Source organism: Seriola lalandi, unplaced genomic scaffold (genome assembly GCF_002814215.2).
Source record: "Seriola lalandi dorsalis isolate HSWRI2012SDOR001 ecotype SW California unplaced genomic scaffold, Sedor1 jcf7180002054692, whole genome shotgun sequence".
NCBI lineage: Eukaryota > Metazoa > Chordata > Actinopteri > Carangiformes > Carangidae > Seriola > Seriola lalandi.
In genome coordinates this window covers 640,502-666,959 of record NW_019525245.1, presented here as the reverse complement: position 1 = coordinate 666,959, position 26,458 = coordinate 640,502, and the positions used below count along the sequence as shown (strand labels likewise).

Below are 26,458 nucleotides of genomic sequence, written 5' to 3'. Positions count from 1 at the left end.
GATCGTGTCAGGTTTGTCCTATCTATGGGAAAGTGCCCCTTACCGTGCTGACATGAACACATGTACCAAATTTCAAGGTGATTGAGGGACTTTACAGTATAAAATATGGCTCATTATTTATATTTAATCTGGACGGTTCCTGTAACTGACACATGAAATTTGTCAGCACTAGAAATCCAATGATTCAAAGAAGTTTTGAGGTGTTATTATGGTGTTAATGAAGTGTGAGTGACTCTCCTGGGGTCAGCAACTGTGAGCGAGCACACACACACACACACACCCACACACACACACACCCACACCAGAGGACATGGACAAAAGCCTAAACTGCATTCCTGTGGCTGCTTTCAGAACACGAGCAGTATTACAAGCATGGTTCCAGGGTAAAGGTAGTCATTAGTCATTGGTGAGCCTCGGAGGTGCTGGTAGGCAGATTTTGTTACTAGGTTTCCCCCCCCTGTTTCCAGTCATTATGCTAAACTAAGCTAACCCCCTGCTGCCTGTTGCTTCATATATTTAATGCAAAACAGATTTTAGTAATCTAATTTACTGAAGGAAAGCGAATAAATATATTTCACAAAATGCTGAACTGTTACTTTAATGTTGTAGCTGCCAGCTGGCTAGTAACAAAACATATGGGCTTGTTTGTCCTGCAAAGTAACATATAAATGCAGCTGTAGATCAATTCAGTGGAGTACAAAGTACAACAGTTTATATACGGCCTATTGTATAAACATGGTTACACGGAGGAATTCATGCAGATTACACAGAGAGCAATAATTCAACACAGTAAGTCAATAAACCAGGACAAGCTTCTCTAGTGCAAAGTGAATTTCCTAAAGTACACTTCAGTAACAGCTTCAAGCCAGTCAAGCAGTAGGAAATTAAGTGTTTCCTTGTTGTGTGTGTGTGTGTGTGTGTGTGTGTGTGTGTCAGTGTGTGTTTTACTTCTGTCATGAGCAAATTAAGAGCCCAGTTTTTGTGTGTGAAGCAAAGGGGTCAGTCAGAAGGCTTCCACTTATCATTTGTGGAGGAGAGACGAAGGTCATTCATTCAGAGAGTGTGGGAGTTATGGGCTCCCTGCTCTGACACACCAGCCAATCAGAGAGTAGACGGGACAGCAATATCCGCTTGCAGGGCGTTTACAGTTTCCAAGTCAAGTCAACTTCACTCAAAAAGACACATTACACACTCAGTATTCTCCTGGGACACACGTGCACACCCTCTGCTGAGAATATGAGGTCATGTACATCTCACAAGGAAGCTCAAATGTAGATTTTGTCATGGTTTCATCACATATTACCCACTGTGTGATTATCTGGGTTCAGTCTTTCCAGTCAGTAATCAAGCCTCCACATGTATAATGTCATTACACAAACATACGAGGATCAGAGTGTGCTGCTCCTGTGTTGAAATCTTGGCAGTGCCTAACTCCTGGCTAATCCAAATTGGGCAAAAAGGTGGGCGTGTGTGGAGTCAAGACTTCGGTGCATGCCAACTTAATAACTGTGGCAAGCATCCGCTCCCATTAGCATTGTTAGTACAGCAGTAATTCATTTGCTGTCTAATTAGCTAGTTAATGAGCTAAACTAACAAGCTATTTAGTGCATAAAAATATGAATGAAATAATTCTATAATTTCACTAATTTCAAAAACCAGTAACACACACCTCCTCATGTTCTGTCAGTCAACTGATCGCACAACAAGCCATATTATTTGTGCGATATTTACATTCAAAAACATCCAAAACACACCAACACCACAAACAAGGATTTATTTAAAATTCATCCCTCGTACAGTTGTCATGAAGGGGAAGATTAAAGATTAGCTTTTAGAGTCTGGGGATTGAATCACTTTTGGATCCAGCCTGAAGTGACCATTTGAGGAATTGCAGTCTATGGCACTTCTGTATTGGCTTCATTTTTCAGCCCTGGAGGTTGCCACTTGTGTACAACACACACACAGATAGACATACATATATATACACAGTCTGTTTTATTCACTTGGTTGTTTTTAAATTTAATCTGTTGAAGCAATTTGTTTGTTAAGTTGTCAAAACCAAATTTAAAGTTAACAGGGGCAGCAAAGTAGCTTCAGCTAGATGCCTTATTTTGCATCTTTTGTGTTGCTTCTCCCTATGTAACAATGTTTATCTGTATTGTTCCAGTTAACTGTGGGTTAAGGGTGGTGGCAACTGTGTAAAGATGGAGATGGCTTCCACTTTTCAGACTCATTGGGCCTCTGATACTGACATTAAGATGTTATTTTCATTAAATAACCAGTGAGAAGATGTATGATTTTGACTTTTTTCCCTTGTATTAATCGATTATTATATATTTATATATATCATTTGCATCCAAAAATGCAAGTGAAAGACCTTTCACTTTGAGTTATTCAGTGTCTCATGAGAAAGATGCTACAAACTGAGGTGCGTGCGTGCGTGCGTGCGTGCGTGCGTGCGTGTGTGTGTGTGTGTAGAGGTGGGATGGGGTTTTGGGTGGCGGGTGGAGCTCTAATTGGATTACAAATTAGCTCAAGAACTATAATAATTAGGACAGAGAGGCTGCTGAGCAGAAAGATTCAGTATTCAGTTGGCACAAAGTAGAGAGTTTTAGTACAGAGTAAACTGTTGAACAGATTACTGGTTTATACTGTAGGACCAGATTGAGATTTTTAATCACCGTTAACAGGTAAGACTTTTGTGTTATTTTCACTAATTTACAACAGATGTTGTGATAAATGAGCCTAATGACATTATGATAGGTTAATCATTTATTTCCTGCTTTTATTTTCCTGCCATATAATAATTGCATGGTTTAATTGATGAATGAACAAACTGGGTTGGCTTCTAATCCTCTCTACCAAACACTACTGTGCTGCGTTACTGAGTGTCCAGTCTTATATAGATTTCATAAATAATTCATACTGTCAGAGATTAGAGTGTCTGTCGTTATGTAAGGATGTGATTGCAGTTATTTATGTTGGACTATTTATAGCTTAATTATTCTGTACAGTACAGTTCCACCATTGCCAAGTTGTAATTTGCTTTTTGTTGAAAGTTTCTCGTAGGCGAAAGACATTTAATTTGCTACTAACTATTGGAGATAGAGACAAACCTTTGAGACTGTTTGGTGAGCTTTTAGTTAAGCCGTTAATTTCCACAGAAATTTCCTTGAAAAAACTGCTCCAAACCCAAGTAACTATTTATTGATCATTCATTCATTTTTTAAAAATGTATTGTTCATATCTATTTTAGCACCACCTAAAGGCTCTACACTATCACTTAACTGAAATTTATTCATTAGAAGGTTACCCATTATAGACACAATCTCTATTTTAAAATTGCCAAATTATGTAGTTGTTTCCAGGAAACTTCCTAGGAGGTTTGTAGAAAATTGGCAATGCCTTATAATAAGGATTTTTTTTAAAAAACATGCTTAACCAATGTATAAATAATGCACACCTCATAAAAATATGATGAATGAATTAATGCAGAATCTATCATAAGTTACTCATGCCTAACATTAATGATCAAGTCATATGAGTTTATGGGATTATTTAGAGTGTTTAGAGAGTGTTTCAGACCCGCACATGTGATCATCCTCTCTGAAAACAGAACTGTGCTTGTTCTCAAAGTGCAACTTTGAAGCTTATAACCTTTGGTCGATTTCAATGACAACATTTTCAACACTCAGTTTGCAGTTTATGCAATACACCTAGCTAAATGGATGCAGTCTAATAAAAAGTGTTGCAATAAACCCTAACTTAACGAAGGCTTGTTGTGTTCGTTGAAACTGTTTTAGAGAAGTCTTGAACTTGGAGGTCATTTTAGAGGATGTGGTCTGAGGTGCCATTGAACTATATTGCATTACACAGACATGTATTAATGTTATTGAACCTATAAGAGCTTAACAGCCTATTACATGCAGTGCTTCACATTTTTTGTACGAGCTACTGTATATCACTCTCAGGGTAGAGACACTCAAAAATAAAGACTGATTTCATTAAAAGGATCAAAAGACAACTAGAGACACATTTGTTGAAGAGGCTGTGATTATTGCAGACTGACATTAATCCAGTGAAAAACTGATTGCACTTAATGTACTGGTTCTGTTGAAGGTCCATTTAGTCTTTATTCATTGTATAAGAGCTTATGCATGGCTCATCCGTGTGCAGAGGTTAATAGAAGGATTGAAAGACACTCCCTCATCTTTAAAGTTTAAAGCTGAGAAGTTTTAAAACCTGTGAAAACATAGTGTGAGAGAGGAGACATCTGCGACTTGAGGTGTTTTTATTGGCTGAAGATCTGATATGCACAACCTATAAAATCTAATGCACTGGTTCCTGTTTCAGAGCAATGGAGAGAACTCCACACTGCTGCAGTTTTGTTTCACTGGTTGCTTTGGTCTTCCTCATCTTATTTCCTGTGAGGTCTTGGAGTAAAGAGGAAACCTACAAGTCACTGACAGAGGTACAGTGCGACAGACCCGGCTACAATTTTATGTTACTATGACACGTCAGTTACACCTGCATTTCTAGGCCTTACCCACCAGCTCACAATAGCAGATTTTAACAGTTGTACAGACAGCAGCTGAAATGGACAGTGATTTGCTAAAGTCTACAAATGATTTTTCTCCCTTCATCTTGTCTTTCAGGTTAAACCAGAGTGCTGTGTTGGTGAACACGCAGAGTCGAAGAGATTTGATGACTTCGATGACGACACCTTTGTGGGTCTAATGGGAAGGAGAAGTGCAGCCCAACCAAACAGTGAGCTATTATTTGCAGTGAACGTCTATAAAACGCCCATAACTCTTTCACTGACACTCATTTAACACGTAACTCCTCTTGCAGGTCACAGATTCTCCCCAATGTCAAGAAAAAGTAAGAACTTGAAGATGAATTCAATGATGAACCTCCAACCGATGGTTTTATGGTATAAAAATAAATGCTCTGTTCATTTTACGCAGGACACATGGACCACATCCTAGCTGATCTGCTGGGGAGGAGAAGTGAGTGACTTCAGCCACACTGAGAGCAGCTCAAACAGCAATTCATATGAAAGTCTACTGATTCATTTGACACTATTTCACTGTGTATTCTGTGGCTAACTTAGATTTTTTAAAGATAACAATATTCACTGATATTTAGATTTTACAAAAACATATAACAACTCCTATACAGTTTACAGTTGGAAAATATCGAATCAAGGTTTTAGGAGGAAGCAGACAAACCATGGTGGCACCCTAATTGTAAACCTGTGTATAACACTAATGTATGTAAATGAGAGATTTCTTCTGATTAGAAGGAATAATAGAGTTTAATTTAAATCCTGAGCTAGCAAGACATTTGCAGGGCAACTGTCGACTGTGAACAACCTGAACATCACTGCCATCACTATCAGTGTAGACATGTTCAGTTGAACTCCCACAGCCATCACAATAAAGGCATATTCACATTAGAGCAGAAAAAGAAGGATCTTGGCTGAACTTTAGCTGCTCCCCTGCTCTGCAGCAGAGCGGGCACAACACACTATTCAATGATAATATCAGTCGGGCCAATTTATCAGCCTCATATAAATACGCTAGTTGGTCAACTTTCAAGTACTGAACATCAAAGAGCTGTCGTAAAGGGCTTCTGCTGTAGTGATTGTAATAAGTAGTTCTTGACTGCATAGTGATGCAGCGCCGGTAAATTTGAACCAGTTTTTTTCTTTGTGCACAACAGGAACGGCTTGCCCGTGTACAAAGGAGTATTTTCAGCAAAGGAGAGGCTGATTCATCAATCATCAGGCAGAGGTAAGAAAACCAGACCTGCATCCTCGCTGCAATTCATTTTCATTCCTGACATAAGCTTGTTCTTTCTACTCAGGTTCTAATGGTTTCTGTAATGGAGATGTCACTACGCCCCCCCTCACAACACAGACTGCAACTCCTTCAGTCCGTCAAGTGAGGGCATGTATTAAAGCTGTTTAACCACAGCCATATTAACCATGCATGAATGCTTTTCTACCATCACAGGACATTGTTCTGACGTAACCCTGTAATATCATGTAAACAAATGTAAAGCAAAACAAGATGTACAATAAAATATGCATTTATTTATAGTGATTAAAGTACCGTTCACAGAAAACAATCCTGCACACTGATCACATGTGCTCACACACTCACGCAAACTCATTTACACATTAAACAGTATTGACTCAATTCATATGTCAATACCAACATAAATACATTTGAAATATAAATACAGTACTGTACACCTTTCTCTTTAATAAAATTTGAATGTTGGAGAAGATTGTTGAGGACTGAATGTGTTGTATCACCGCCATCAGACACAGACGTGGCAGTTCAGATCAACAAGGGGTTTGGGCCAGCAGAAATTAGATCCACTGATGGTAACGCAGCGATATCAGTCAAGTGTTTTGCTACTAAAATGTCCAAAGGCTGTTATTTCACTTGAAAAGGAAGATGTGCATTAATTTCAACAGAAACTTAAGTCAAACATGCTGATTTGGTTTAAACTGGACTTTTTCCATTTCAAACACAAAACACAAAACTGAACATGCTCTGTGATCATGTACAGAAGGAAACCAATTATAAACACTTACAAAAAGGCATTTTAATAGGCATTAGTCACCTCATACATCTTTAACAATGAAGGAGAATAAAAGGTTTAAGTGGTTAAAAAGAAAAAAAATGGCAATAATAACACTGAAAAGTGCATTCAATTTTAACTTAAATGACAAATTTGTTCGTTTTGATTCCTGAAACCATTTTCTGTATTTGGTAATTACTGTATCTCCCATAACATTAGCTCTCCAAACTTTGTTTGGTTACAAAGTAGTGAAGAAATTGTTATGGATCATTTTAAATATACACAATGTGCTAACTACAACAGAAAATGTCTGGCCTGCCCAGGATTTAGAAAATACACAATATTTTTGAAACTACAATTGTATAAAAGAAAAAAATCTTGCCTATTCAAAAAAGAAAAGAAAGAAAAGCTGTCATGAACAAGTCATCAGCTGGCTTGCCCAAAGGCCACACTCATTACATTGGAGGGATTCAATTAAATTATACTCCATCTGAAAGCATCACTCTCATCATGGTAATGTCACAGTGCAAAGTCATGTGTGCAGCTGTTGGCTCATACAATCTCAGTTTACAAGGCACAAGCTAATGAGTCCACTGGGGGAAGATGCAGGGAACTGTGAAGTGTGTGTATCAAAGGCCAGTTTCTGGAAGAACAAATAGAAAACGATGTGCCATGTCTGGTTTGGTTTCGAGTTTCATGTTTCATTCCAAAAAAAGACGTGCGAAAAGGGACTACTTCCTCATTCAGATGAAGGTGCGTCTGGCCACCAAGGATGGATGACAGAACACATCAGAGTGTGACTGAACACACACGTCGTAAAAAATTAAACTAAATCGACAATCTCCAAGTTCACAAATACTGGTTTGTCTGTCCTCAGTCTGATCTTATCCCACAGGGAAATCTTTGGCTGGAATGTATAAATTTCGTCACCTGGACTTTCCATTCAAAGCATCGTGGTCTCATCAATGTAGCTCAATTAGCTGTAGAGAAATATAGATGCATCCAAACAAGGATTTCCTATGAAAATAACTTTGTATCTTAGTTGTGTTTTTAAATGTTAAAAGTTTTGGGAAGGATATCGGTAAGATGTATTTAACTATTAACTGGCACTTGATTAGAGCTGCAAGATCATGGCTAACAAAACTTTTATTTAGCTGAATGTAGAGATCAGAAATTTTTCAAATCATTTTTGCGACAAAATACTTTTGCTGCATTTTCACATTGACTAACAGAAAACGGCCTTCACTTACAGAATGTCATTAATAATAATCAATAGAGCTGAAATGTTTATTAATCAATTAGTCACTCAACAGAAAATTAATGAGCAATTATTTCAATAATCCATTAATCGTTCAAGTCTTTCTTTTCTACCAAAAATGCCAAACACAACTGTGGTACAGGTCCTCCCTTTGAGGATTTGCTGTTATTTTGTCCCTCCTGACAATAAACAGATCATTTTGGGGTTTTTGACTGTCCGTCAGACAAATTAGTTATTTGAAGACGTCACCTTGGGCTTCAGGATATCTTAACAGGTATTTTTCACTATTTTCTGACATATTATAAACCAAACAAATAGTTGATTAATCAAAACCAGTCTTTCAGTTACAGTTTACACTAGTAGCAGTCCTACAGCTCAAGAATCCTCAGGCAATGCACATCTATGTGGGCAAACCTCAGATCAAAGTGGACTTTCTTCTGCTCTTGTAGAAATATGAGCCAAGATAATCAGAATGAATAAGCAAACATTAAAAACACACATCACACCTCTTTGAAATAACAGTCCCCTTCACACACCTACTCAGTCGCACGGTTATTTGTCCACTGACGCAACAGGAGGATCTTTGCCAGCTGCAGGAGGTGGATCTGAATCCTGTTTCTTCTCAGTCCTGGACAGATCATCACCCTCTCCTTTTCCTTTCACTTGAGAAGCAAGTTCTTCTTGTCCTTCTGCAGTGTCCCAGGACCCTGACTGCTCAGTATTATAGCCTAGTGGGGCAGGGGGCTGGTAACGGTATCTGTAGCCAAAGGCACGCAGGTGATATGTGTAGTACTCCAATAAATACATGTGTGAAGCATCTACATAGTGGAAAGACACCGACACGTCTGAGCAGCAGTTTGGACCCTGAGAAAAAAAAGAAAAAACACACATGTTGTGGTTATGTAACATTACAGAGGCATCCAAGTGTCATATTTTCTAATCTTATTAAGAGTGGGTGGTACAAATGCAGGGTTTTCCCTATCATAGAAAGACTTTTTTCGTATTTTTGTGTATTGCCTTCAGCCGAATAAACATAAAAAGGTATTTAGGCAACATATGAGAATGAACGTTTGAATAATGGTAAGGGTTCTCAAACAGAAAGGTAAGCTGGAAACACGAACAACCTGCCAATCAACAATCAGTGTTTGGATGAATGTTTAGTGATTGGTGTGTGACAGATGCTCATCAAGCTCAGCTAATCAAACAGCTGATTGGATATTTCTCTGAACCAACAACATGTGATAGTAGTTACAACCATCAACTCGAATAAGCATGTTGCAAACCATCGATGAGATAAGCCTCAAAGAATAATAGAAATACAATTCTTTCTTTTTTTTGTTAGAGAATAATTCTAGTCGATGTTAATAATACTGATAGCAGATAAGATATAAGTAAAGAAGCCTGCATTACAACTACAGAAATTGGTAACCTAACTAACTTACGTAGAACATAGAGACTGATTAAAGCTTTTCCAAAAGTTTAACTATCCTGTCATATATTTCACTGTGCTCTGGAATTAACTTACTAAGTGAACATCGCTACCTTCTCCAATTTTGATGTTGCTATGGGATACAGCAGGTCTCGCTGCTCCTCTTGTGATTGCAAGTGTTGTCAATTTTCTTACACAAACATGGCAAGGATAATGGTCAAAAACAACATGAAAAAAAAAAAATTCAAAATTCAAAATCTACTTCGTATAATCCCAAACCCACCAAACAAAACCACCGCCCAGAACCCAGCACTAGCCCTCTGAAAAGCTGGGAAAAACCCTGCCAATGTGAGGGCGTTTGTTTGTCTGTCACAAGAAATGGTTTCCGGAAAGTTTAACACTATATCAAACCAACCAGTCACTACTGTCAAGAATCCAATGTTCTTGTGCCTCTACCAGATTCAGATATTGACAATGCTGTAGTTGCTTCACTTGCCTCTGAGATGGGGTAGTAGCAGTAGCTCCAGTACCAGAAGCTCTTGGGGAACTTGGCAGTGAGGTGTTGCTCAGGGACAAAGGGGTGAAATGTCTCCCTGTGCGCAGTGTCTCTGGAGTCTCCAGCCAGCACCCCAACTTTCTCCATGCACTGTCCCATTGCCAGGTCCTCTACAGAGGTAGTGTGAGTGCACTGTTTGCTTTTAAAACCTTCCACAAATCGCCGCAGAGCCTCTTTGCTCAGCACATAACCCGCTCCACCACTCATATAGCCCTGCTTGGTGTAGGGCTTGAATCTTCGGCCAAAGTAAATCGGCTCGTCTGGCGTGTGGTTTGCAAGAACCCACCGCAAGTTGTCTACGATTACGTAGGTGTCGTCATCTGCCTTGAGGAACCAATCTGCCTCGTGGCTATGATGCTCGTAGGCATAATGAAACGCTCGGATTGTTTTCCAGTACAGCTGATCCCGACCTTCCTTTGTACCCAATCCCACAGTGGGGAAGTCGGGGTCCTCCACAGAGCTCATGAAGACCACAACATTGCAGTGACGACTCCATGTGGACTTCACATGCCGAGCCTTCTTCTCCAGGTTGCTGGGTCCAGTCATCACCCAGCAAAGAATGCGCACCTTTTTGTATAGTTCATCAGCCATGCGACTATCCTCACCTGGTAAAGAGATATAAACATCAACATCACATTTACACTGTAAAGTCTTCATAATGAACAGTATCCATTTAAAACTGCAGACAAAGAATACTAACAGGAGTGCTTCGGGCGTCGCCTACAACAACCATTGGGAAGAAAATATGCTCTCATCATGGGTGTAGAACTGGGTATGGACAGTAGGGACATGTCAGGGTGTTGCTCAATTGGCCCCACCAATATATTTATCCATCTCAAACAATCTTGCCATTTTAACTCCCCTCTGTGTTATCAGTAAGATCTATGCAGCAACTAAGTTGTGTCTTTTCTGAAAAATGTCGGTTATTATGATAAAGAGTGAAAAACTGGGATATGGGGGATACTCAACTATGATCTGGCAACCCTCATCTTCAACTTCAAACATTGTTGACCAGCTGCAACACGGCAATAGCTGTAGTTGAGTTGGTGAAAGCAGTGCAGCGGTGGTGAACATGAAAGGGTAAGTATTTTCAGTTTAATGGTTACAAATGCCACAGAACTGAAAACATCTTCACTCGACAAAATATCATCAGCTGATATTATACTTACATTTCAATGGTTATTGGCCAATTTGTGAGGTGGAAATGCCTCACAAAGTTAATATAGACATCAGGTCCTTTTTAAAGATGAACTGAAGTGTAAGTACAATAAAAAAAACTACACCCTGTAGCTCGGGTCCACTATTAACCCCACCTAGAAATACAAATACAGTGACCTTACATGCACTTATGGCATAAAGTAGAATTTACTGACATTCTTTCCATATCCAATACTCGAACACACAGGATTGAACTTGTGTCTAGTCAGTGTTACAATTCACACAACAGAAACAAATAAAATCTTTTAAAAAGTGTGGCATTAAGTTGAGTACAGTGCAATGACTGAACAATGTTGTGACACATGCAAAGGTGTGACTCGTTTGACTAACAAATTAGAAGGGCACTCAGAGAGCGCAGCTCTCCACAATGGACAATGTCAAACATACACCAAACTTCTGAAAGCCAGTTACTTAAGTGCATGTTAAGACATTGATGCCGAGCATATCATATTAACGTACGATAACGCCACGTGACAGTTAAACATTAAAGTGAAAGCATGCTACAGCTGTGCAACAGCAAGTGAGAGCAAAAACAATTCCCTATAAAAAGACACAACCCAAAAAAGTGGAATTGGATGTATTTACTCCAAAAAAAGGATTTCTCATGAAATGATATGAGTATGACATATTTGACTCACTCCATTTAACTGATACTTGATAGTCTCAAGTAGTCATTTAGACTAGTTGTTTAAATTAAATTAAATCTGTGGTAGGAACTTAAAAATGATTATTTGACACAACAGAGTGCGTCCCCTTCAGACTTGAATCTAAGAGGAAGCAGTTCATCTTTGGTATCTTTCACGCATGTCGTTTGTTTGTGTGCGTGTGTCTTATTCTGTTAATGTGACGCATATCTGTCTGTCTGTGAAATGAAGTCAAACTGCTCCAGCAAGTCAAGATGACCAGAAAGTTAGAGGAACTTTTATCAAATTTAACTGGCTCTGGAAAATATTATTTACTTGGCCAGTGTAAACTACAATTTGTACAACTGAAAGTGGAAACAATTCCAGTTATATTGTGGCACCTGGTAAAAATATTCTATGTGCTCGGATGAAAGTGTCTACTTATTAAATAACACTAACTCTTTTGATCTGTAGAATATTTATCAGCCTTAATGCATCAATCAGGAGAATTTTAAAACTGACAAAAAACTGTCTAAAGCTTGTAGTCACTTGCCATGACAGCAAATTTGATAGAGAGTCAATAAGTTGCGGTCACTATGCGCCCACAGTATTTGGGTGCAGTTGGGTCTTAACACTTAGATAACATAGACATAAGATAGATAATCCAGGTTCAATCTAATTCTGTCGTTCATTCTTTCAAACTTTAATTGATTACACTCTTACAAATAATGAATTATGTCAAATCTGAGTGACAGAAATTGAAACTATCTAAAGCAGATTAGATTTGAAATGCACTCGGATCGTTACACATTTTACTGCATTGTATCTGTCATAAGTTTCTGGCTCACCTTTTTACCTGCTTCCAAGGCAGACAGAGAAAGGTAATACTCGATCAGGAATCGGTCTGGGTGTAAGATTGTGTATGAAGAACAACTTTATTTAGAAAGTCGGAGCTGGAGTTTTGGATTAGTAACTAGTTAGGGACATTAAATCTGACTGCAGCGCCTGAGAGGGACAGGCACACTCCCTTAGTAAGCACACAGTAATTACATGTTCACGGAAGCTGAGATTTGATCTACTGACTCAAGAAAGTATGGTGAAAAGTGTTTAAAATAATACAAAACCTAAAGGATATGGAATTTAAGTATGTCTCTAAGTTGGTGCACATGGAAATGTTTTGGAGCTTCCAACCTACCTGTATGATGAGGGTGCTTCAGGTTGAAAAGAGCAGACCTTTCTTTCTTCCATATCTTCCTCTCTTCCTCAAGCTGTTGCTGGTGGTCATGAAGTTTGTTCAAGCTGCTGGGCTGCTGAGCTGTCAAGGTCCTCTCAAACCACAGCTGCCGCAGAAACACGTACAGTGTAAAGGTTCCCACCACAAAACCTGCATAGAAGGAGAATCTGGATCCGAGGGCCTTCATGCTGGATCGGGTGTCTCACTGTCAGGTCTTCAACTTGGCAGGTGCTGAGTAAGACAGGGGAAAAATATGGTCAACATGGACACAAGTCTCACACAAGTTCACAACAATGTGCCCAGTCTAAAGATGTAAAGTCCCACCGCTGTGTGTGTTGGCGAGTAAGAAGCGACAAAATGGGAACTGTTATGTGTCACTCCCCGTTAAAGGTGTGGTTTACTGACCAGCGGTATCGCAGACACCATAGCACCTTTCTTATCCTCCAGCTACTTCATCAGAAGTGGAAATGTCAACTTTTAAAAGCAAACACTAAGCCCGTTTTGACCACGACGTAGCGATTTCCTTACCTTCCTCTGAACCGTAACTCAGCTCAGCTAGCCGCACTAAAATGTTGCTAACAGTTATAGTGGCTATATAGCGGGTAAGATTACCAAAACGCCAACTATTAAAAGGCTCCCGTTATGACAAAAACTAAATTAAATTGTCAGTCTTTAATGAGTGGCTCCTGGCCTAGGTGTAGGTAGCAGGCGTTAGCTGACTGGGTAGTCCGTTATGTGAACGACGCTGCTAGCGTTAACTTCAGTGCTAAGTTAGCGATGATCTTTCCTGTCGTGTCAACAAAGCTAACGGAAACGTTACAGAGTTAGCTGACCGAGCGGGATTAACGACATGAATGTTAATTGGACTACGGCCAGTAGTTCAATGAAAATGACGTACGGACCAGACTGAAACACAAACGTAAAATTATTCCATACCGCTGCATAAACTACATCTAACTTATCTGACTGCAGTCTGTCCAGACAAACAGCTACTTCCGGTCAAGTATTTCAAAAGAAGAGCGCTGTGTGCACAACAGACACGTGTCCTCCTGCAGATACAGTACAGATGTTGCAGAAGATTTTGTGAACCCGGGGGGCCTATTGGTCCCCACTGTACATGGCAGTTCCGCTAACTACTCAGATACCAAACAGCAGAGGTGGGCAACACCACAAAATTTGTTTTCAGTCCGAAGTCAGGTGATACCAGGGCCATGATCACAGATATCAATACTGATATCGGTAGTTTAAAGTGTTAAAAGCAGCTAATACAAATCATGTAGGCAAGAATAATATGTCATTTCTGAATATGTTAATTATCATTACCACCAAATAATTTGTCAAACATGAGGTATTCCAATTTACTATTCTGTGTTAATCACGTGCATCTTTGAACACAAGACAGTCTTCAATGGTAAATCCCAAATATTCATTATTTGAATTCAGAAGTTATCACGGCACATATGCACACAACAGCAAAAGAGATGCAAATAAAAGCATAAGAGTGAAATTTGAGTGCAGAGTAATGTGTCCAGGATGTGACATATGATGGATCCAATTTTATTTATTTTGTATCACTTGTCAGACATATTGATGATGCATTTTTTTGTTGATTTCAGTCACACGGTACTTTGGTGGACTAACTACCAGTACTGCGACGGAATAACACTCACTTTCCCCAGGTTTTTTGTGTTAATTATTTGACACTGCAAAACGGATCTGGTTAATCACAACATTAGCATGAAAAATGATTTGGACAACCAATATGGCTGAAATCCTTCGTCAGAATCTAATCAAAACCTTTAACTTCTGCCCAGCTTTCTAATAATAATCCCGATATTTGTCATATTAAACAAATGAAAAATCAAACATAAGCTACTGGTCGACTGCCAGTAAATCACCAAGGTGACCATTTATACCATGATGTCACATTAAAAAAAAAAAAAAAAAATCACATTTATGTTACTTTATTTGCTTAAATCCAGAGGTTGGGTGCGTTTGTATTATAGCAGCTACAAACTCTAAGATTGCTGGCATGACAAACACAAAAGCAGTGCTACCTTATTCCACATTGTAGTTGTACTCTCAGACTGTTCAGCAGGTTCACCCAGTTGTTATTTCAGTGTGGGCAAATTAAATAAAATCCTGAGAGCATGCAGATGTTCATCTAATGCAGGATACAATACAAACATAACACGTTTAACTTTATAACAAAAAATAAATAGCTGGATGATATCCAGAGGACCCCTATGGTATTTTTTTATTAAAAAAAAAATAAATAGTAAAGAGTGCTCAAAGACTCATATTTACAAGGCAGCTCAAGTGGACTTTTGTCAGACTGTGAAGACAATATGATATCCCTTATACAGTAAAACAGCTCTGTTCAAGAATACATTGATAAACTTATCTTTTGTGGCTCTGCTGTAAAGTGTTATGGTTTACAAATGTGTGCAGCTGAAGCATAAAGATTAAAATGACTCATGAGTGAAGAGTGTTAAAGCAGACTGAAGCTTGTTTTAAGACTGCTGATTTTCTTCCCTTCCGCGACACAGGAAAACCCACACAACTGGATAACTCACAAGTCCTGCTTCGTGATCACAGGCCCCAGATCAGATAAAAAGAAGGTGTAACAATGTAATATTTGAGAAGGCAAATTCAACTGGCTAAGTAAAGAAACACACCCAAAATTCCTGAAGCTTTTTTCTGTTTACTCCAGCCTGAACTTGAGCCTTTGGACACTGGCATCTTTGGGACAAAATGCCTCAGTCCTGTGTCTGAAAAAAGTTTGTATATGACTCAGTCCCACCGTGAAATTAAGATTAAAGATTGCACTGTCACAAATGTTGAACATATTTACTCAGGTGACTCAAGTCTCACTGAATTTGTGCTAACATACCACAAATCAATTCAAAAACATATTCAAGCAATAATTATGTACAGGTTGAGTTCCAAGTAGCCACAATTATACACAAATTATACAAATCCAGCCCTTTTAATTACACCTCTGAAGGATCCATAGAAAAGTTTTGTGTCGATTCACTATTTTGGTAGACTGAATGCGATTGACAGTGTATCTTTCTTTGTTTTCCTTTGCCAAATTACAAGTACACACTCAAAAGATTTCTTCCTACACTCCTTTAAGGGTTTTTCTTTTGAATCCCTTTAATAGCACATGACAACCCAAGGGAAACCCAAAATATTTGTGAGACAATGTTAAAGTTTGTGTTTTAAAATATTAGGTTTACAAACACTTCTGTAATCTACTGTGTGTTTGCTGATAATATTATCAGCAAAACGCAGTGTGTCAGAGTTTCAAATTTTCAAAGACAAGAGGAAGTGAGATACGAACCCTTGAGTATTTGTCCTTGGTTTTTCATTTTCACACACAATCAACCTGTGGAAACACTCATTCAGTTTGTTGTCGCAAAGGTAACATGTAAAACAAATGCCAGTAGTAATTTAGCTGTGGACACACAATGTGCTGCAGACAACCTCAGAACTAAACTGAAAATATTCAGTAAAACTCACTGAAATATTTTTAAAAAGGTTCATATATCACTCGGCTATTCAAGCCATCTATCAAAACTGAATCCCATCAAAAAGGGGAAAATGCATAACTCCATTTAGCTGCGTAAGTACAGCTGACACGTTGCAGTTTCATCGTGCAACATATACATGGTGCCTACTAAAGACACATATTGCCTAGTCAAAATACACGGACAGATTTTCTGAATGTGCAAACAAGTGAGTTGATATTATCTGCCAGTTTTATAGCAATAATTCAACCATGTGGTCTCTTTTTCAAATTTGCTGCTGCACTTCAGAGTCCCCCTCCCTGCTATTCTCCACAGGAGTTCACCATCACAAAAAGTGCACTGAATGTACTGGACAAGCTCATATGTCCACATCGTCCGAGTCAGAGGTGCTGGATGATTGGGACTCCTCCTGCGACTCTCCCCACACAAACTTATAGTTGTTCTCCAACTCCTGCTGCCTCTTTTGCTCCTTGTAAACTTCTTCTGTGCCTCCAGTCTGGGGGATTAAAACGAGGTATGTTAGAAAATAACTTTATGATCAAATGTTTATTTGACTTGCTGACAAAAAAAAAAAGTAAAATTGTTTCCCGCAAAAGAAAGAGCTAATAAGATTTGACAGTTTTCTAGAAACTAGTTATTCAAGTTCAAGTGAAAGAAGCAAAGTTTCAATTAAGTGAAAACTAATAGAAAAAAGGTGGTGAATTATTATAGTTATGTGCCATCTGATATCAAGCACATTGTGTGGACATTTTTCTATTATACAAGTGTTAAAATACTTTTTAGTCAGTCAGTTGTATTTGACAACCTAGAACCTGAAATGTAGAAACCAGATCTTTCCTGGAAGCAAAAGTATCTCACCTGTTGTTAAATATGAAGCCTCACCCAACAGCTTGTTCCCTAGCAACTACTCCCAGCAAAGAAACAGTCCAATAACTAACCCCCATAAAACAGCAATTTGTTGTGTTTTTTTTCCCACTCACAAAGTTAAAGAAACACTCTAACCATTTCTGTAACTTTCTGAAACAATCCAGCATTTGCACCAACTTCACACCATGAAGTCAAGTCAAATCTGTCAGTATACTGTAAATATTTCATGACTACAACCCCAATGATTTAACATCTATGTAAGACTTATAGTTTGTTAATTGGGTATTCAAAAAAAAAAAGATCCAATGGTCAGTCACATGTAGGCTGAAATTATTTTCTAAGCAAACACTACACCTCGCAGCAAACACAGTGTGGTGCTGGCTCAGTCACACCCACAAGGATCCTGAACCCAATAAAAAAGCAATTACTGAAATTACCAGGAGATTTATGAGGAGCTCCCTGAAGGACTTGGTATCTTCTTCAGTCAGCCACTGATCACCGGCCTCCTCTGCATTCTTTCTTGTCAAGATCTTGACCTCAATTTTACCTTAAAAAAAAACAAAGCAGCGGAAAAGGGTGGCTTTCAAGTTAAACACATGTACTTCCAAGTTGCTCTGAATAAGGATACCGTACCACATGTTAAAGCAACAAATAATCATAATGAAGAATGGTATAGACAAAACAGTGGATGAAAAAGAAAGAACACACATGGTGGACACACTTTTCATTTCTGTCTGTCCTTAAGATAAGCGTCAGCTAACTAATCAGATTTTTTTGCTATCATGATGCTTAATTTTGCAATTCTGTTAAAGAAAAAATACCTAATTTAACGGGTCTCCTGTCTAATGTCCTGCTACTCATTTTGGTCTTCAGTAAATACAGTGTTTAATTGCTTGCAGCATGAAAATGGGGGAAATACTTCTGTTTATTTCCGCATGATATTTATGTCATTTGAATGGCTTAACCTGAATAACCTGAATCTGACAGTTGTATGCTTTTTGACACAAATGAGCAAATAAATACAGAACTGTATGTTCAAGATAACGGATGAATGAGAGAAAAGGCCGTGAGTGTTTCGGGCACTCCCCCTTCATACCTTCGGCCTTCAGTCCTGCTTTCTCTAGCTGTTCTTTAACCACGTCCTTTATGTGCTGCCACTGGGGGTCTCCTTCGCCCATCTCCTGAACTTTGACCTCCCCATCAGGGCTGCTGCCCGTCTTATACTTAGTAATTTTGATCTTAACATGGTCGTCAGCCGCTTGGTCTGGGGTGACGAGACAGAAGAGGGACAAACAACACAGTTCACCTCAAAACCCACCAAGCAGGGCCACAGGATGGAGGAGGTAAGAGCCAAGAAAATGGAATCCAAAACACTGTCTTATAAGCATTACATTTGTCACGGATTTGATTTGATTATTTAAATTTTGATTTAATTACTGAAAATCACCCACAGATACATCAATGGCAGCAGAGGAAAGACCACTAACTAGCCAAAGAAAATTCAAAATATTAATCTGATATCATGAGTTTTCTGTGGATTCAGTTTGTTTTTGCATCAAACTAAGTCCATGTGTGCATCTATTTTGGGATGAGAATGCCATAACAGGCATCTACTGTACATATGGATGAAATATGAAGATAATGGAGGTGGACACAGAGTAACCACCGAAGGGAAGGCGGCCTGGTTACCTGGCTGCTTTGGAGCAAGGCTGGGGCTGCCCCTGGTCGGGTCTCTGGATCTTTGAATTCCTGCTGTTTGCTGCTCTTGGTCCTGGACGTCTTTCTCCTCCAAATGGTCAAGTAGCTTGTCCAGTGTCGTCTCTAGTGTCTGTGTTGCTTGAGTGCGATCGAACTCCCCTTTCAGGCCCTCAGTCTCCAATTCCTGCTGGGCCTACAGGACAGAGAAAAGCCACTCATGTGAAAGAATAACAATACATTATGTGTAAGATCTGCCATATAATATTTTAATATGCATCATTCTTAGTGTTAAAATCACATATTAACTATGGTCTGAAACCTCATTTATGATGTTGTCAAATTCCTTCTGCATTTCCTCCTTTATTTCTTCAATCTGATCAGATGGCACAGAGAGGTCAGCCATCTCATCCTCAAACTCCTGTAGTAGGCGTTCATCTTCATCTTTCTCTTCCTCACCGAGCTTCTCTGGTACCCTGTCGCTTGTTTGTTTCTCGTCTCGACTTTTGGCTTGGTTTTGTGCTTTCTAAAAGCAAAAAAAAAAAAATGCTGCACTGAATTAGAATATCCACACACTGCAAAGAAAAAAATGATAATCGAGGTAGAGAGGTATACAAAAAAAGTATCGCAGACATCTTGTCCTGACCTTCCTGTTACTCTCTTTGAGGTGCTGGACAAATTTCATCAGGTCTGCTGGGTCAGTGATGATTTTAAAGTTGAATTTTTCTACTGAAAGAGATTAATTTCAATGAGATCAAAGTCTTACACTGAGCAGCAGCTCAAAAAATAAATGCATAACTAATCACCATTAAGTTTTGACAGTCGTTCACTTTGCAAATTAGACAGCAAACTGCACCAAAATAAAAGACTGTGGTTCTTGTAATCTTTTTTGGGGCTCGTTTGAAGCAGCAATCAGAAGACATTAAATGAACTGTGCTGTAAAGTGATCAGAATAATCATAAATAGGATTGATCTTCTGTGTGTGTGTGTGTGTGTGTGTGTGTGTGTGTTGCATTACCTTCATCACCATCATCAATGACTCCACTGTCTGTAAGTGAGTCATCAACGTCATCTGCTGCCTGTGAGGAAATAATCAGGTTAGTTAGGCGTTGTGAAATGGTAACGTGTCGACCTACACCCTCTAGTGGTCAAATGGGCTCTGACTGGAGAGGAATCTTGACTAAAATCTTTTTACACACTTAAACATTAATGCATGGACAATTATTGTAAACACAAATTTAGATGATATGGACAGCAATGAACTATAACATTTTGCAATAATCTATCAATTTAGTCATCTCTAAGCACAAAGCACATAAGATTAAAAAAAACGGTCAATTTAACACATTATAGTGTTGCTATAACATATTATAAATGAAATCAATTATGATTAGTACACTAGATTTTGTGGAATGGACATTTTAAAACTTGAACACTACAGTAAACTTGTTTGAATGAAGACACTCAATTAGTCAGCCTATCATTCACTGTCAATGTACAGACTCCAGGAAGGCATCATTCATTCAGAGGGAGAACTGATTCTAAGACATACAATGTGTCTATACCTGACTCTCCTGTTGAGAAGGAGTCGTTTTTGAAGTCTCTGGTTTTGTTACTCCCTCCCAGAAATCAGAATCCTCTGCCTCTTCTGACCCACCATCCTCAGATACATCAGCAGTGTCTGTTTCAAAATAGATGCAGCCACTGGTGTCACATGAGAAAAGCTTTGTGAAATCTACATTTACCCCAGGCATAGTCGAGATTATCATTTTCCCCAGAAGTGTAAAAAATTGCACCTTTTCTGTCTGAGTGGTCTGAGTCATCGCTGGGTGCAGCTGATATCTCTTCTGGTGTTACTTCCACTGCTCCATCTGCCGCTTCATTACCGGCTAACATCTCATCAAGATTCCTCAGCTCCTCTGAGATCTGCTCCACTTTACGCTTTGTGTCCGCTGGGAACAGACAGATGTAGGAGGGAGGAGGAGGAGGGAAAGAAAAGAATGAAGGAAAGAATGAAAGAACAGTCATGTCTCCGTATTTCTTATGGTTTTAAAATTAGACAGTGGATATCAGTATTTCAAATACCATACACCTAATTAACAATACATGTCAAACAATTGAACATTTGTATGTTTACCACCTTCAGCTCCCTAACTGATGTTAGTTTCCAAATGCTGCATCACAGTCACCTTCATTTTTGTCAACTCACAGACTTGCGCCTTGACGTAATCCATATACTGTTGGGCGCTTAACGCTGGTTGGCACACGATACCCTGGGGTTTGGCGGTTGATGGTGGCCGCAGGAATGGATGCTGGCAGGTGCGACTGGTGTGAATTGTCAGCACATAGCGACACGACTGGGGCTCATCCACTCGTGCGATGTAGTCACCTGAGCCTTCTTCACACACAAACTGGAAATAATAGAGTAAAACCGTCTAGGTGTGTCTAGGATTCATCATTTGGAACATTATGCAAACTGACTTCACATCTCTGTATGGAGTGGTAAAACAGACAAAACTATGGAGGCAGTGTCTCCTTAATTCAAATTCCTCACCCGGACTTCAGTCTCTCTGGGGTTTCCATTTATGTCACACTTAGAGCCATTTACATAGGTCTGACTGTGGTAGCGCTTCAGTCTGTGCTGTTTGGAGGCCTGGGAAACAAACAGAAAATATGTTTTAATGCATCTGATTTGTAATATTCTTGAACATTATAGATAGAAAGTAGCTGGTGAGTGGGGTCAGTAAGGTCAGGCCCAAGGCTAACTCAATGAGTCTAATGGATGTGGCCACAAAGTTCGACATGGCCCGCTTGGTCCTGAATATGTCCTTCCTTCTTAGTTCTTAGTAACTACTAGCACCAGCTAAAATAATGGTTTTAAGAAGCCAAACAACTATTAAACCTACATGTTTGACCCGATATTTTACAAATGTAGGTGTTACACTATTTGTACATAGATAGAGAAAATATCTTTCAGAACGTATCTGTATTATTGTAGTTAAGTGTAAGAGGGTAATATCCCATTATGTCACCTAACCGACCTTTAAGTTACTGGCATATCATTTTGTCATGATGTTTGTTGAAGTACATTGCGGTATCTTTATAAAAACTGACTTAAAATCTTCAAAGATCACATCATTGACCTATCAGATCAGATACGACAAACGTATCCCATTTTACCTCTGACAGTCTTTACTGTGAAAATGTAGTGTTGACAGTTTGTTCAGGTAGCTAAGGAAAGTTACATCTGACAGTTAGTTGGTATAAATATATTGTAACAGCTAATATCTAGGTAATAACTGGTTTGTGTGGTGCAACCCATTCTAAACTAATAATGTGTAAATCTCTCTAACTACGGCCCATATGAACAGCACATATCAACAGCTTAAAAGCCCTATGAAACCGTCTTCATGTTTTCACTAATGTCAACAAATGACTATGAACAAGCCATGTACACTTGTTGGGAAGTTTGACACAGTGTAAAATAATGTGCTTTCTGTATAAAGACATCACAGCAGAAGACAAATGAAGAATATCGACAAAAGTAGGCTAATCCCTCCTGCACATTACTGAGGAGTATTATATCAGCCTGAGATAGTCTTGTGCATTTAAAAATACATAAATCAATTCTTCCTGCATATTGTCCTTAACTGGGACTTTATTGTGTTTGATTTTAAGAGCAAAGCACGTGATGATGTACAGCAAAACTTTAATGCTTTCCTTTTTTTTTTTTTTTTTTATCTGTAGCACCAGGACTGACACCTGTTTTTTTTCCCTCATGGATAAAATAACTAGATCTCAGTAAATTATGTGGGCAATTGTCAGTGTCCCACATACTGAATTAGGCTAGGATTTATTCAACTTTAAATTATGCAATGCCACATACAACTATAAAATTCAGCTTATATTATGCAATCATGCAATTCCATGTTACATCTTTTTAATGTATACAAGAAATCTGAAATTAAAAAAATGATACCACACAATAAAGGCAATTTTACCTTTGCCGTTTCATTGTTCCAATCAAACTCAGATTCGTAATAACCGAGAAACAGAATGTCCCCTTTGATTTCTGTGTCTGAGGAGAGAACAACATCTCAAAGTCAAAATCAGCTCATCTGTTACAGCAATAACAGTAATAAAATACATAGATTCAAAACACAGCGGTATGTTCTCACCTTCGAGGTGGTACTGTCTGATATGCTGACCATGACAAAACTCGTATGTCCACCAGTCCTTCGTCTGCATGAAACACAGACAGCAAACATTTCAAAATACTGTAATTACTGACACATTTTCCTTTTAATTTAGGCTACTTGCTTAAAATCATCAACAATATCATAATCATCATCTTTTTTCCCTGCACATACATGGTTATATCTTTTTAACAAGTATAGCTTAGTACGATGCCTTAGTAAAAAACGTTCCACCTCACTGTTTTGAGTCCACTTTTTGGTTGATCACTGATTCAGTGATTGGGATGATTAAAATCAATATGTCAAGATGCAGGAAGGAATAAGAGTATTAGGCTCTAGTGTGTGTGCATCAAAACGAAAAGAGGCACATTAAACAAAGAAACGTATAAACTACAAACAAAAAGGCTCAAAACATGATTACGGTGTCAATTAAAAAATGAAGCCCAGATAAAACCCGACACTACAATCAGCTGTTGAGAAAACCTTTTTCTTCTACGCTGCTGATCACAAGAAGTATCTGCTGATGTAAAACATGCCCCACAAAGGGGATCTCAGAAGACAACAATCAAGAATTGTTGATTTGCATAAAGCTGAAAAGGTTAGAGAGTCATCACAAAAAGTCATCAGTCCACAGTCAGACAAACTGTCTATAAATGAGGATGATTTAGTTCTGTGGCTCTTCTCCCTAAAAGTTGGCACCCAGTTAAGATGACTCCCAAAACCTCAACACAGAAGATCAGTAATGTAACAAAGAACTTCAGAGTATCAGCTAAAGGTGTAAAATAATCATTGGAGCTGGTTAACACTCTGTCCATGGCAGGACACCACAAAAAAACATCGCCGTGCCCCTGAAGTTTGCCAAAGAGCAGCTGGACACTCCACAACACTACTGGGAAAATGTTATATTTACTGATGAAACTAACATCCTATGAAGTGAGTGGTCCAAAGTTCCTCCTGAACCTTTTGCTTGTTTGAGGTTATTGGTGACAAAGGAGGTTCGACCAGTTATTAAATCCAAGGATCCTTCAACATTGTTGATGGAACTTTGACTAAACTTTAAGCTGAACCAGTGAAAACATATAGTAATACAGAAACATGGTCCTCTTTTTTATACTGACAGAGCTTCAATTTGCATTGGCTGCACTTTATTGTGTAGCTGAAAACAAATTAGTTATGATGTTCATTTTGAAAATTTCATCATCTGTGTGTGGGTACTGTTATAAGTAACCATTTCCTCCTTAAACATCTACTTAATGGCAGCACATTTAAGTTACTGGATTTCTTGTCCCTGAGTGCTCCCTGGATTAAAATTTTGTTTGAAGTGCTATTTGGATGGGATACACGTAGAAAAAAACTAAAACTAAAACTAAGAGGCACTCTCTTCTTTAAACAATTAAAATGGCATCGAGCCTTCATCAGGGAGTGACCCCCTGAAGTAGGGTATGTTTTTAGGTTTACCATGACCATGCCATGATAATAAAGGCATGTTAATTGTTTTTCCAAAAGAGAGTGCCTTGTAGTTTTCTTGAATTTTATTGTATTATATACAGTTTGTCCTGTGTCAGAAGTGTTTTTTGTATATCACAGATAGTTTTGGTGTGTTTTTTCATATCATGTGATCTCCTGTTTGCGGGTGGAGCTATCATTTCTATCTGTATACAAAGCCTGTTTTGACCTTAAAAGGTCAAAATGTTGCCAATGCCAATTAATGTTTGTCCTCCTTCTCAATATTGCAACGCAAACAGATGCAGACAAACCTTTCAATACACAGTGATTGTTTGGTACTTTCTCAGTGTGCTTATTTTGCAGTCACACATATTTACAGACATCTGCTTGAATACGTTTGAGTGACAGGTGTGGTCAGTGTGATAAAGTTTGCATCAAAAACAGCTCTGCCTTGAATGAAAAAAAGATTCAGCACTGGACTAATAGACCTCACAGACAAGCAAATTTGAACCAACCTTCACTAGACACGGGGCATTATGCATTGGACTGAGCAGGTCTGGAATGTCTGGTCCAGTGTACCCCTCCGAGTCCGGCTCAGATGCAGGATCCTGATGAAACCGGACAGCCTGGGCTGGAAGTCGACACTCATAGAGCTGCTTGTACTTACTGGACACCATCATAACCTCCTCCGTCTTGGTCTAAAGGAGACACACAGTCATGAAAAATACAGTATCTCAGAGTGACAATGTCACACATTAGCAGAAAGATGCTCAAGTACTTATGGTTCATTAACTACCTAGTTTTGCTACTATAGTTATAGTTAGTTATTTATAATGTGAGGAAGTTACAGGTAGGTGGAAGCGAAGACACTGAGGTTGTGTTGTGACAGCTGTCAACAGTGGCTGCTGCGTAGGTCACTTCAGAATAAACCTCATAAAATAAAGCTTCAACATGTAAATTCCAAGCATATTGTATATTTTAAAAAATAAGCTAAACTCAACTAACAGGCAGATTACTCTTTATTTGCGTTAAAAAGGAAGCTATTTAACGGCATTTTACGATATTTAACGTTAGCTAACGGAAGCTTACTTTCTAGCTAGCAAGCTAACCATTAGCTTCCCCAAAGATCCTCACTCACCTGCCCCAGGATGACGGGATCGGGAAGAATTTGAATCCCATATTTCATCTCGTTCAGCTCCTCCAAATTCAAGAAGGCAGGGGCACAGAGTGGACATATCAACAAGAAAACATACAGTCTTTTTAGCCACCGTACTGAGAACACAGCCATGATGATTGACTCTCTCCTCATAGCCCCATTTGCGAGACAACAACAAAACACAGGGAGCCTGACATGGGAGCAGCTGATTGGTCAATGTAGCAAGCACTGCTCTGTCATTGGTTAACTTTTGTGTCCGTCAACGGTTTGCCAGTTCTGTATGTGTGTTAGATTAGGACACTGGCATACACTGAAGGGGCGGTGCCCCTGCCTTAGTAATATCGACCATCATTCTAAAACAGCGTACATGCCAGCTGTCCAGCTTTGCCTTGCCACAAATTAAACTCACCCTTTAAGGCAGTAACCAGGCTTGCGTTGGTTTTGTGGATAAGGAGTTCTAACAGCTAATTTGGCCAAATTATTATAATGCGGGTTATTTTCTCAATTGGTAACACCAGACTACTGCTTTGATCATTTCTAAGATTAACATTTACAAGTAGAACTGGAAACAACTTCAGCTGGCACCCAATAAGCACACACTGGTAGAAAGAAATGTGAAAATGTGAACTCAGTGTGCGGTTATGGTCAAACTT

General features: G+C 38.9%; 3 protein-coding genes across 9 annotated transcripts; 1 reads left to right on the top strand and 2 right to left on the bottom strand.

Moving 5' to 3' along the window:
- The first annotated feature begins 392 nt into the window (after positions 1-392).
- On the top strand, positions 393-6,112 carry tac3b (tachykinin precursor 3b). Of its 2 annotated transcripts, none has more exons than XM_087178587.1 (7): positions 393-425; positions 4,354-4,471; positions 4,656-4,767; positions 4,852-4,881; positions 4,968-5,009; positions 5,725-5,795; positions 5,869-6,112. In XM_087178587.1, the coding sequence occupies exons 2-6, from the start codon at positions 4,358-4,360 to the stop codon at positions 5,772-5,774; spliced, it is 348 nt and encodes a 115-aa protein (XP_087034713.1). In that variant the 5' UTR covers positions 393-425; positions 4,354-4,357; the 3' UTR covers positions 5,775-5,795; positions 5,869-6,112. The 2 variants fall into 2 exon arrangements, with proteins under 2 accessions (XP_087034713.1, XP_087034714.1); XM_087178588.1 differs by lacking the exon at positions 393-425 and adding an exon at positions 2,574-2,690.
- c1galt1lb (core 1 synthase, glycoprotein-N-acetylgalactosamine 3-beta-galactosyltransferase 1, like b) lies at positions 6,078-13,999 on the bottom strand. 4 transcript variants are annotated; one of them, XM_023423667.2, is made up of 4 exons: positions 13,237-13,999; positions 12,874-13,143; positions 9,778-10,442; positions 6,078-8,716 (listed from the first exon to the last, which is right to left on the bottom strand). In XM_023423667.2, exons 2-4 carry the CDS (start codon positions 13,097-13,099, stop codon positions 8,405-8,407), a joined length of 1,203 nt encoding a protein of 400 aa, XP_023279435.1. In that variant the 5' UTR covers positions 13,100-13,143; positions 13,237-13,999; the 3' UTR covers positions 6,078-8,404. The 4 variants fall into 4 exon arrangements, with proteins under 4 accessions (XP_023279435.1, XP_023279434.1, XP_023279436.1 ...); XM_023423666.2 differs by having other exon boundaries at positions 13,441-13,999; XM_023423668.2 differs by having other exon boundaries at positions 13,849-13,999.
- Positions 14,000-14,860: 861 nt separating this feature from the next.
- Positions 14,861-25,986, bottom strand: os9 (OS9 endoplasmic reticulum lectin). 3 transcript variants are annotated; one of them, XM_023423630.2, is made up of 15 exons: positions 25,788-25,985; positions 25,165-25,347; positions 23,186-23,249; positions 23,009-23,085; positions 21,562-21,660; positions 21,217-21,418; positions 20,804-20,959; positions 20,573-20,688; positions 20,026-20,086; positions 19,654-19,736; positions 19,330-19,533; positions 19,002-19,203; positions 18,409-18,576; positions 17,750-17,859; positions 14,861-16,941 (listed from the first exon to the last, which is right to left on the bottom strand). In XM_023423630.2, the coding sequence occupies exons 1-15, from the start codon at positions 25,956-25,958 to the stop codon at positions 16,804-16,806; spliced, it is 2,034 nt and encodes a 677-aa protein (XP_023279398.1). In that variant the 5' UTR covers positions 25,959-25,985; the 3' UTR covers positions 14,861-16,803. The 3 variants fall into 3 exon arrangements, with proteins under 3 accessions (XP_023279398.1, XP_023279399.1, XP_023279400.1); XM_023423631.2 differs by having other exon boundaries at positions 19,654-19,733; XM_023423632.2 differs by lacking the exon at positions 18,409-18,576 and having other exon boundaries at positions 25,788-25,986.
- Between the last annotated feature and the right edge of the window lie 472 nt (positions 25,987-26,458).